General features: G+C 42.2%; 1 protein-coding gene across 4 annotated transcripts in view; it reads right to left on the bottom strand.

Moving 5' to 3' along the window:
* ITGB8 (integrin subunit beta 8) overlaps positions 1-11,935 on the bottom strand; it is a 72,316-nt gene extending 60,381 nt beyond the window's left edge. For 3 of the 4 annotated variants that reach the window (XM_088162843.1, XM_088162846.1, XM_088162845.1), the window contains exon 1: positions 11,763-11,934. In XM_088162843.1, coding sequence (XP_088018969.1) covers positions 11,763-11,892 — 130 coding nt within the window. In that variant the 5' untranslated portion in view covers positions 11,893-11,934. Of the gene's footprint in view, positions 1-11,762 lie in introns of all 4 variants that reach the window. The other variant, XM_014894373.2, reaches the window with a different exon arrangement.
* Positions 11,936-12,498: the final 563 nt, after the last annotated feature.

Below are 12,498 nucleotides of genomic sequence, written 5' to 3'. Positions count from 1 at the left end.
TGAGTTACTGTTCAGCCAAAGCTAAGGGCTAGTTTCTACTGGCTTAGTTTGAACTGATGTATGCCAAAAGGTATTTTTGACAAGGGCCAAATTCTGTGCTGGGAACTGCACAGGCATATGCATATAATAAAAAGTGCATCAGGTTAAACTACACTTTTCCAGCCTACTCCACAAAATTACAACCATGCTCCAACAACTACAGCTATTTACAGTGATCACAGGTGAGGCAAGCCTAAACTCTCTCCAACAAGAGGGATCAAGGCAAGACAAACATCATATATGTTATAATTATATCCTGCCTCCTTATTATGAAAGTAACCTTATCACAGTCAGGGTATTTATCTCAGAGATGAAATAGCAATAAAGCACTCTGGCGTCTCAGAGGGGATGTTAAACAGGTTTTCAAACAGACAGCACTTTGTTCAAGTACAGCCAAGAATTTGGATTTGTATCAGCTTCACAGTTGGTACACGCTTGTGCTGGTTTTGGAGGGTGTACCACTCGCTTTCTTAAAAGAGAAAGCCAAAATAGAGCTTGCAGCTTATACTCCCTGATCCCTCAGACTGATGAAGACTCATTAAAGCAAGAAGATAGGAAATTATTCAGCTTCTATAGAGCTGGTTTTCCTTCAACTGTGCATCTAATCTTGTTCTAGGGCAGCAACCAGCCAGGCTATGCCTTGCACAGATAATGAATGGGGCCTTCAGTAACTCGTGTATAACCCAATCTATGAGGAAAGCTGCAGTTTTTATGTAGTATACTGCAGTTACCTTCACCTTTCTGTCTTCAGAGCAGAGCAACATGACCCTGCAGAGGGGACAGACAGTGGCTGTCCCACCTAACACATGGCGTCCTGATTCACTTTGGTGGAGCGCACAGGTACAATGAAAAGCATTATAAAAATGCTACAGAGGAGGGATTATTTTTCCATGATTATTGTGTTGGACAGTTACTTGCTCAGATTACAGGAAAAAAATGAGTGCCTGTGCTTTAACTGCCAATCCTAAAACACAGACCTGGAATTAGGGATTTTTCCCCTCTTTTTTTTTTCCCAAACAAGAAATAATTCTCTCTGCCTTTTGTGCCATGTTTTAAAAACACACTATGCCATCACCAGATTTTCCAAGAAGATTACAAGGTATGCCTCAAAATCAGCTTTAAGAGGTACACAACCTTGCCCAGGAAAGGAGATTTCAACTTGAATACTGTACACTTTTTACGCTTTGTAATAAAATCCTAAGATTACTTGAGAAGAATACCAAACAACTTTTCTTTCTTCTCTCTTTTATTCTATTACATATGGGATTCGTTAATTTGTTTCACTTCTCCATTAATGGTTGGGCACTTTAGTTTCACTATTCAGACAGAAAATATAAGCGCACACTGATTTTAAAATGTTTTTTGCCAGCAACAGAAGAAGTAGTAAACTAAAACTCGGTATGGCAGAGTCATGAATTTGCTAAGAAAATAAAGATGTGTAAAAGAAAGGTGCAAAACACTGTTAAATTCTGAGCTCTCAAAAAATACTTTTGTAAAGCTGGCAAGCTTTACAAAAGGTGTAAAAACACCTTTACAAACAAACAAGCTAAAACACCCCCCCCCCCCAAACCAAACTAAGCAACTGTTACAGTGTTCCTAAAAAGAAAAAATGGAACTGGAAGAGATAAACCATAGTGTGGTTACAGACATAGTAAGAAGTAGAGGTGAGAATTAATAAGAAGTCTTTGCACATCTAAATAAAGGCAGTGAAAAGAATACCTAGTGAACAAGTCTTGATAACTGATAGGGACTTTCCATTCCTAACTCTGTCAATATACTCCCCCTGAGAGTTTTGGGGTTCCTGAATTAATCTTCATTACCGTATGAACACAGTGCCTTTTGAACACGAGGGTCATTAGTGAGAGCTACACAGGTGATTTTAAAAGCCACTAAAATGCAAAGCAATGCAGCAGTCTGCCCTGTGTGAGTTTGTGTCTTTGCAAAGCATGCAGGAAAAAACAACTTCCTTTTTTTGCACATTGTGCAAGGTCTGAGTGATGCCACTGGAGAGGGCTGACACTGGATTTAGCTGAACAGCGTAGACAAAAGATGAGGACACCTCTGTCAACATAGCATTAGGCAAGCCCTGGCAGAAAACGACAGTCATAGCTGGTACTGGAGGACAGAAAATGCATCGTAAGTCTGTTCTGTAATGGCATGTAGACATGGAGTTGCCAAGAAGTTTATGGGCACTTCTGTAATTAGAGAGTAATATTCGTACTAGGCTTTGAGCCAATTATGTAAGGCTCAATAAGGAAAAGTGCTGGGTTCAGCACTTCAGTCAGAGCAACCCCATGTGGTGCCACAGGCTGGGGTAAAAGGGGCTGGAAAGCTGCTAGCAGAAGAGACATTGAGATGGGAGCATGTCCAGAGAAGGGCAGTGGAGCTGGGGAAGGGTCTGGCACAAGTCTTATGAAAAGCAGCTGAGGGAGCTGGGGCTGCTTAGTCTAGAGAAAAAGAGGCTCAGGAGGGACATACTTGAAAAGGACATTGCAGCAAGGTGGAGATTGGCCTCTTCTCCCAGCTAACAAGCAATAAGACAAAAGGAAATAGCCTCAAGTTGTGCTGGGGAAGGTTTAGATTGAATATCAGGAAAAATATCTTCACTGAAAGGGCTGTTAAGCCTTGGAACAGGCTTACGAGGGAAGTGGTAGAGTCACCATTCCCTGGAGAGATTTAAAAGACATGTAGAGGTGATGTTTAGGAACATGTTTTAGTGGTGGGCCTGTGCTGGATTAACAGTTGGACTAGAGAATCTTAAGGGTCATTTCCAGCCTAAAAGATGCTGCAATTCAAGGAGATACTCCTGACATTCTCTGAGCCTACATGTGTCTTTCTTACCCTCATCTCTCTGAAAAGTTCCAGCCTTACATGAAGCTTGCACATCATTCAAGATGAAGACTTGGTGAACATAAGCCTCAGACAGATGAATAGCAACCTAAGTTTTTAATGTGCATATATATATAAATTTTGAAGATTTTTTTTTCAGAAATATGTATATAACAGCATTTTAGAAAAGGTACTACCCATAGTAGCTACTGGTATCGCAGTTAGGACTTAAAAACACAATATTCAAACCACAGCCTCAGACATGGCCTTGACTATGAGACAGAGCTGTTGACTACTCCACTCTGACTTTGTTCCCAAGCCACAATACAGAATGAAAACAAGCAATGCAACCTTGAAATTTTTCACAACACAATTTTTGTTTCTTAGCCAACTTTACTTGCAGCCTCTCCTTTCTGTGAAACTTCCTGCTTTTCTGGGAGATGGTTACATTTTATTGATGATGCAGTTCGTGCCTGCAAACAATGAGTCAAAGACTACTTGGCTTCAGAAACTAACCTATCCTGTCTCTTGCAAATAAAAACATACAGGAAGATTTACTAGGAGTGTATCATTAGAAGAGACTCATTTCCCACAGTCTTAAAAGCTAATGCTTCTATGTCACAGGTTTGATGGTTTTGTTTGCACAGCTTTACACCAATAAAAATGCAAAGCATATGCAACCAGAGAAATTAATTTTTATTTATTTATTTTTTAATTAAATCCCTTGATTTCAAGGAAACTTCAAGATGTGTGGAGTTGTGTTAATTCTGTTTCCTAGGATGGGACATGGGCATTGTACTCCAGTCATCTACAGCAGCTAGAAGCTCCCTGTTGGCCACCTTGAATACAGTCATGCTGCTTGAGCAAAGCCTGGAATGGCTAGTGCCATATATCACTGCTAATTTATTGTATTAGTAATTAGTAAGTAATTAGTGTATTAGTAAGCACTGCTAACAAGTAGCCCATCAACATCCCTGAATGGTTGGTATGTTCCTGTGTATTCTGTAAAGTCTTACCTAATTAGGAGGTCATGATGGTTATAAAGGTAGATAGATAAAAATTACTATTTTCTGCCTGCTTAAGAACTTCAATCTTGATTAAAAGACAGGCCCAAGCTTTATCTCTCACATCTTCTATAGCTCTACCTCCTCCAACCAGGCCTTCAACCTCCAATTGTTTCTCTAATGTACCTTTTTATTGCATACCTAATCATCACCAAATTGTTGCTTTCTGCCCCAGAGGAGCATGACCTCATCCTGGCACTGTGTCTTCATTCACATACCCAGCAGCAGTGCAGAGGATCAGCAATTGCTAAGAATAGCTCAGAGCTATTTCTTCCCACACAGTGTCACCAAAGACCACCTGATAGGTTCTCAGTCCATAGCAATGCAAACATCTTACTTCACTCTCTTTTATCTGCATACATGGTTTGGAACAATCCTACTTTGCATTTTAGACTGAAATTCCCAAAGCTGACACCCTAGGGGAACAAATCCCTCAGTTCTGAACACAAAATGATAAACTCAATTGTGCTTTTACAGAAGATTTTCCTGAAACAAACCAAAAGCCCCAAACTAAAAGCTGTGCATGTGTGGATTAGGGAGACAGGTCAGAGTTGAAACAAAAGATAAAAGGCATAATACATAGTTTACACTTACAATGACAAAACCTCATGAATATTAAATAAAAGCTAAGACTGGTATCAGAGAGGATAACCACTACTCCCTAAGGATTTGTATGTAGTCCACAAGATTGGGAGGAGCATTTATGCAAGAGGGCTATTTAAAAAATGTTACTGTTGCCTAGAATACTAAGTCTTTGGTATTTGTTTTTTCAGCAGTTTGCTTTTCAATAGGATTTTCAATCTCCAAAGATGGTTATTGTCCCTGAGACAAATTGGTAAAAAACTTTCTGGGATTTTTTCATAATTGAAAACCTCAAAACCCAACCCTCCTGTCTAGGAACAGACACTGACCAACCTCTAGGTTAGGTTTAGCCTGTTAAATTTTTATAATCTGGGGGCAAAGATTACACAAAACCTGACTGCAGGCTATAAAATATGCAGACTCACATACTAACTATAACTAAACTACAGGTGCACACAGACTCTTTGAATGCAAGCTTCTGCTCCTTCAAGGAAGTATTCACATATGTATGTGTATGGTCTGCAGGTGCAGCTTAAATGCTCTCTAAGGGACAAACTTCAAACATGTAAATTCTAGGTTTTAAACAGGTAGTGGTTTATTTAATGTTCTGAAGTAATGCCACAACATTTTTAACAGCAAAATGCACTCCAACAATTTTGCTTAGATTGGAAGAGCCTGCTTGCTGATGTCATTAGTTTTATTTAGTTATTTTGTGCCATTTGTGCCAGCGTGTAAGTTGTTACAAGTTTTCTTGTTTCCTGGTAGTCTTGTTTGAACAAAAAGATGGAAACTTGGTTGTTTCCAGGAAGAAGCTCCCATCTGAGAGAAGCAAGTTGTCCTCAGCACAGTACTAACCCTTTCCACCCTGCAGAGATAAGATGGAAATAAATTGTATTCTCAAGTATAGAAAAAACAGAATTCACTTAGCCTATTTCCCTTGAACATAGAGAGGGAACAGAATTTATTTTGGAAAGGGCAGCTACTGGTCTAATCAGACTTGGAATACTTTCGTGATGCCACCATACATCATGCAGATGTATTCATAACACTGCCAACATTGCAAAACACCAAAAAATACTAAAGTCTGCAATATCTGAACCAAATTAACTGCTGTTGCTAACAACCTAACTCCCAAATCAGTGCGCAGAGAAGAGGCCTAAAGTAAAATAAAAATCAAACATCTAGGAACATCATTCTACCCGCCTGAAGCTCCAGAAATTTCCTCCTCCAATAAGCATAGTTAAAAAAATTTGTCTATCTTCTGATGACCATAAATACTTCAGACACATTATTATTGTCACCATGGGTAAATACCAAGAAGTCACCACAGGCATATGACAATGAAGTCATGGGAAGCAGAGAAACATATAAAGAAAAAAGTCAATTATGAGTTTTGCAAAGTTTTCAATTTAGGCCAATTTAGCCTCAGCTAGAAGTTGCTTTTTTGGCAGCTTTTTAATGCTGTAAATTCCGATCATCCTGAAACACTTACATTTTGCTCAAGGGGTTATTCTTGTTCTGCCACCAGAACAAGGGGGAATCCTGAATGGCTGGCAAGAAGCTTACTTTTCTTCTTGGAGAAAGGTTCCATTACAGTGTACAGTGAATTAATTCATTAGAGCCCAACTTCCTTCCCAAAAGTTAAACTAAATAGCCCAAGTCCACTTATGTAAACTGCCAAAAGGAAAAAAAATTAATAAAGTTCAAGTACTTAGAAAGGAATGACAGACCATATTCTATTTTTTCCATCAAAAATTATGTTTGCTTAAGCAGATGAGAAAGAATTATTACATCTTTCCACTGGTTAGACAGAAGTCAGCAATTAGTAGTGGAGATACGGGAACTTTGAAAACATGATTTAGCTGTAAGGGAGGATGAAAGCAGAATGAGAAGCACTGAGGCCTTAAGAATTTTATTTAAAAAAATTTAAAAAACAAACCAAACAAACAAACCAGAAAGTTTATTAAAAAAATGGAAACAATACTCTTCTCCAGTTTTATTTTTCGGTAAATTCATCATGAGAGGTAAAATTTCTACCAAGATGTCTGGATTACCAGTTACAGTAAAAGAACTAAATAGTTCACATATGTAAGCTTCAAAAATATAACATATGACTTTAGTGCCATTAATATATTTTAATAACACTGAGCAAACTTCAAAGGTCAGAACACCAAGTTATTCCACCTGTCCTTCTTACCCTGACAGAACTCATTAAATCCCAATCACTGTTTAAGATACATCTATCCTGATCTAAAAGCTTTTCTATATGCAATTTTTAAAATATGCATTGTTGAAAAAAAAAATCATGTAGGTAATGTAGATTTAATTTGTACATTAAGGTTAATGTTTCTTACATCAGATTTATTCATAGAATCATAGGATAGAATCAGAGTAATTTAGGCTGGAAAGGACCGCTAAGGCCAACGCTTAACCCAATACTGCCAAGTCCACCACTAATCCTCTACACTGATATACATTTACATCAAAAACTTGAGTTTATATGCACCTGTCTGAGGCTTCTGTTGAACTTCAAGTTTTAGTCCTGAATGATTCTACCTCCATATAAGTGGTGGAACTTTTCAGAGATGAGGAAAAGAAAGGCACATGTAGGCTCAGGAGTATCTCCTTGAATCATAGAATCATTTAGGCTGGAAAAGACCCTTGAAATCCTCAGGTCCAGCTGTTAGTCCAGCACAAGCCCACCACTAAAACATGTTCCTGAGCATATCTATGTGTCTTTTAAATCTCTCCAGAGATGATGACTTGTCCATTTCCCCAGGCAGCCTGTTCCAAGGCTTGACAGCCTTTTTGGTGAAGAATTTTTTCTTGATATCCAATCTAAATCTTCCCTGGCACAACTTGAGGCTATTTCCTCTCATCCTACAACTTGTTACTTGGCAGAAGGCACCCAGAAATGTGAGGTACCTAGTTTCTAAGTAAGAACTTACAAAAATAATGATGACTTTCTGACAAAGTCTTGATAAGTATCAGCAGCCCATGTCAACTTACACAATTTGTAAATAAAATATCTTCATATTTTCTTCTCCTACAATAACTAGCCAACCTCTAATAATTAGTTCTAATTGTCCCAAACTCAAGACACAACATGGGAAACTCATCACAAATTCTTCATAGGAATTTGAAAACTATTACCAGCATTTATGTGCTCTATAAAGTCTAAAGGTGGTTACAATCTGAAGTTTTAATGTCCACTTGTGGAATAGAGGTCATTTAATGAAAATTTTCTTCAGCTTCCATGAAGTTAACATTCTGACATCTTTCTGATGGTCTGGGGAAGTAAATTAAACTTAGATTGCACTGTAATGGAAAATCAAATGTATTCATTCAGGCCTCTTGACTAAGGGGGTGTAGATTTTGTTTTCTCAGTTGTTGCAGTTCTGGTCCTTGAAAGTTTAAAGGCCCAAAAAGAAGTGACTGCCTCTTCAAACTGTAGAGAGTATTTCTGCTGCATGCAGTCTTCAGGCTGCCTTGATAACTTTCCTCAGCAACAGCATATCCAAAGTGACAGAGATGACCTTCCCAGAGCATCAGGAGTATGACTATTGCTCTTCTAGTTCATAAACTGCCCCTCTCCTCTTTTCCCAGTCTCATCTCAAACATCTGTAGCATGAAAACATTGTAAATAATACACATGCAACTACGAGTTTCATTCAACTTGTAAAATCCATAAAATACAAAAAGAACCTTACCACCTAAGCCCCTCAAAGAGACAAAGCAAATGTATGCATGTTATGGGCAAAATCTGCTCCTCTAGCAATGCATACATAAACAAACCTCCCCCTCACTACTCCTCAGAACTGTGACTTACAGCCCTCTCAAACACCCAGGTTGTTTTTCCCAACGGCTGGTTCCCAAAGGTTGGCTTTCCCAAAGATGGTCCATTAGCCCTAGGGAGCAGGTCACCCACGCAGACTCAGGAAATGAAAAATGAGTTTTTTCTTCTTCTTGGATTGTTTTAAGCCTCGGGAAAAGCTGAACTGGCTCAGTGTTGGGTATTCCATACAACTCGGTTTCTTCCACTGAGTCTCAAAAGAAAATGGGCCGCATGAGTACACAAGAGAATTAACAGACAAACACCAATTAAAGCTATCATGATGTTTCTTTTATTTCAGACTTTTTTGTGTGCTTGTGTGTGTGTCATGGGACATTTCCTGATCACCTCTCTTCAAAAACTTCCATGGGTGGTTTGAATAGCTTTTCTTATTCCTTTGAGAAGTAACACAGTAATGGCTTATAAAACTTTCTTATGCAGGGAATACATGGAAATCTGATGTGACAAGACTGGCGAAGCACCAAAAACCTTGATGGGAGAAAATTAATCAATCAAAAGTCATGCTATTGGAATAAATCAATTAACAACTGACCCCTTAATAATCACAGATCCCTCTTTCCCCAGTCGTCTTTCCAAATGACACTCTAAAGAAGACTGAAAATACAAACTTTTGAAGTTGGTATTTAAAGAGACTGTCAATCACAGCTATCTAAGAGAATTGCTGTGTGACTGTTCTCCAACTTTTAAACCAGAGATAAAGATTTTTCATTCCATCTCATCTCTGTTTGCACATCACAAGTACACTCTGTTTACTAGCGTTTCATAGAAGTAAAACCTAGGTATTTTGGAAAGCATCAAATACCTTAGTTTTCAGATTTTAATTTTAATTATAACTGGTTTTGGGACACTGCTGAGATTTGAACCAACATCCTCTGTTAACCCTGACCAATCAGTCATTCTTCAGTAGTTAAGGACCACATAACCCATGTCCTTATACAGCAGGTAAAAAATAAAGAGTTTCAGCAGTTGTTTTCTGAACAAGGCAAGGGAACTGTCTTCACTGAAGTGAGCACTTACTCAACTAGTTAGCACAATGCATACACATGCTTTTGGTCTAGAATCCAGCTTTTATTCAGTTCACTGGTTTACATCTTTAGGAGTTTGTCAGGTTTTAATGTTCAAACCTAAGTGTAAGGATCTGCAGAAATCTCTACAGAACTTGCTTGATTCTTATGTCAGGTATTTGTTATAGTTGGCTTACTGAGCTGCAAATTTCCTTTTGGTGAGACTTATTGAACAAGGGACTCTTTGTAGAAGGCAGCTATACTACTCTTTTTATCTGAGCTTACAGAACCTGTAATTTGGGAATTGCAAATTTACAGCATTGTGAGATTTCCTTTTCCGCTCCTTGTAACTTCAAACCCTGCGCCAAATTCTACATTTACTTATACCCAAGCAATGACTCACATCTCAAACTGCAGTTTGCAGAACAAATAACTCAGGTAGTATCAAGCTCTCAATTTTTCAATTAGAAGATCCACAAATGCTCCAACAAGAATGAAATAAATCTGACTTGCATGTACATTTCATATTATTTCCAGTCTCTTTTAGAACTGTATATTCAGTGCAACAGATATGCAGGTTCTGCCAATTCTGCACATAAATAAACTGGACTTGCTGATGGCACGGGAACAGCATGATGCTTTTCTCCATGCCCAGCACAGTCGATGCAGAAGCAAAGAGGAGTGGCTGCTTGAACAAAGCCATGCTGCCAAATATCTGTACATGGAGCTGCTGCCCAGTCTCTCTCAAAGCAGTCTGCAGACATTCAAAGAACTCAGGTGGTGCTGCACTGGCTATCACAACCAAATGTAAAAATCACAAATAACATTAATAATAACAAAAAATTTCACGAGTTCATTCACAGAAAAACAAAACAGAACACTTTTCTTGCTTCAACTGCGGCTGTAGCCTGTAAAGTGATTATGTATGAAGGAAAGAATTCAGTGTGCCTTTCAGCTTTCATGAATTAGCAGAGGTTTCAAACAAAAAGGAAAAAAACAAGGTCTATGTGAGTTACAGTCTGCACAATCTGAGAGCTGTTGTCACAATAAACACATAACCCATGACGCATTGCCCATATATATTTTCACTATGAAGCATAACAAAGACAGCAAGCATCCTCTGGCACAAAAGCCCCATGCACAACCTCCCCCCTGTGGCATTCTGTTCTGATGCATTATTTGCACTAGTATGTACCCAGGAACTACACTCATGAGCAAGCACAACACTGCATTCAGGCACAGAACCATCCTCTTCATAAAGTTTCAATTAGCCTTTCAACTCAATTGCACTGCATAAAAAAGAATCTGGGATACTACATACAAGATGTCATGTTTCATAAGGAATTTAATAATGTATTTTATTTTTCCTATTGACATTTAGTTTGGTTCTGAATTCAAAATACGAAGCCAAAAAACCAAAATAAATTATCCTATGAAAGTTAACAAATTATTCCATTGTTTTTAATAGCACTGGGCAAATCCTGCTGAATTAGGCATGAATTTGTCACATATGCAATAAAGAACTTAAGACTAATACATTGTTCCCATTGTAAATCTTAGTTTCAGAGGTTGCATGTTCACATTTTAAATCAGCTCCAGGCTTAAGCTGGGAAATGCCAATTATTCCACAGGCAGAAAAAAAATACAGAAAGATGACTGACAACCAGATCTGCTTTTATGATTACTGCTAGCTAAGTAAGATCCTTTATGAAATACTTGACTAACCTGCTTGCTTTGTCAACTGCTGAACTAAAGTACATTTGCACAAACCCCTCTCAGCTCGCACACATTAAAACTGATGCCCGGGGCTTTGGGAAGCAATTCCACAACGCGAGGGGTTACCCACATTTACCAGAGCCTTTTTCACCCGAGGACCGTAGCTCCCGGGGAACTGTCAACATGCGCATTATCCCAAGGTAAACAGAAGACAATCTTCTCGTAGCTCTATCCCTATTTAACCCTGCCACTGCATGCCATATAAACTACGTAAAACAGTGTTACCATCCCCAAGAACTGTCCATCCCTAGCTTGGGTGCCCCGGGCGGGTCCGGGTGCCGCTTTACGATGTGCTGCGGAGGGTGCACTTCAGGACCCGCAGCACCCTGGAGGGCGATACTCCCCGGGAGCCACCACGGCTCCCTAAAGGCGAGGACAGTGAAGTCACGGGCTGGCCCGGGGGTGCGAGGTTTGGGCAGCCGCTCCAGCCCGGCTCTTCCTGCAGGTACCGGCGAGTGCCGGCGGCACCGCGCGGTCCCAGCTGTCAGCGCTGTGCCCAAGGCAGCCGCCGGGCCCGGACAAGCCCCCCACCCACGCACGACCCCGCGCCAGAACCGAACCCAGCCACAAACCCAACCAGCACGGTGAGCAGCCCCAGTGCGCTCGGACACTTACAGCGCTGGCAGAGTCCCGGCACGGCGGCCAGCAGCCAGGCCGCCCCGAGGAAGGCTCCGGGGCCGCGCTGGCACCTGGGCACGGAGACGATCCCCGCGGTGAGGCACGCCAGCAGCGGCACCCACATCATGCGCCGCGGCCGGCACCGCTCCCGCTCCCTCTTGTCGGGGCCGTGTCTCGGCGCCGCGGCGCGCTCAGTCCCGGCCCCCGCGGGGGCGGCGGCGGCGGGGCCGGGGGAGGGGCGGCGGCGGGCCCGGCACAGGTAGGACGCTCGGCGGGGCGGGCGGGGGCCGCCGCATCTCGGGGGCAGCGCCAGCCGCGCCCCCGCGCCCCGCCAGGGCCGCCCCCCCCCCGGCAGCAGCGGGGCCCCGGCCGAGCGCGGAGCTTGGCTCCCTCCATCCGCCTCCAGCCCGGCGCGCCAGGGGCGCCTCGCCGCCCGCCCTGCCCGGGGGGCGCGGGGAGGCTCCTGGCACCGCGCGGGGAGCGGCGCCGGCGGCTCCGCACCTCCCTCGGGCGAAGAGGGTGGCTGCCGGGGGGGGCGGGGACGGCCGCCCCCTGCCCGCCCCCGCCGGGGCCAGGTGGGCGCTGCCCGGCGCCGTCCCGAGCCGCCGCGGCGGCCGCCTCTCCGCGTCGGGGGGCCGGGGTCTGCCGAGGACGGCGAAGGGAGGAGGACGGGAGACCGCGGCCGGCGGCGCTGCGCGGCGCTGTCCGGCCCCAGCGCGGAGGGTGCGAGCCG

Source organism: Sturnus vulgaris, chromosome 1 (assembly GCF_052056855.1).
Source record: "Sturnus vulgaris isolate bStuVul1 chromosome 1, bStuVul1.hap1, whole genome shotgun sequence".
NCBI classification, from domain to species: Eukaryota; Metazoa; Chordata; class Aves; order Passeriformes; family Sturnidae; genus Sturnus; species Sturnus vulgaris.
This window is presented reverse-complemented; position numbering and strand designations above follow the sequence as displayed.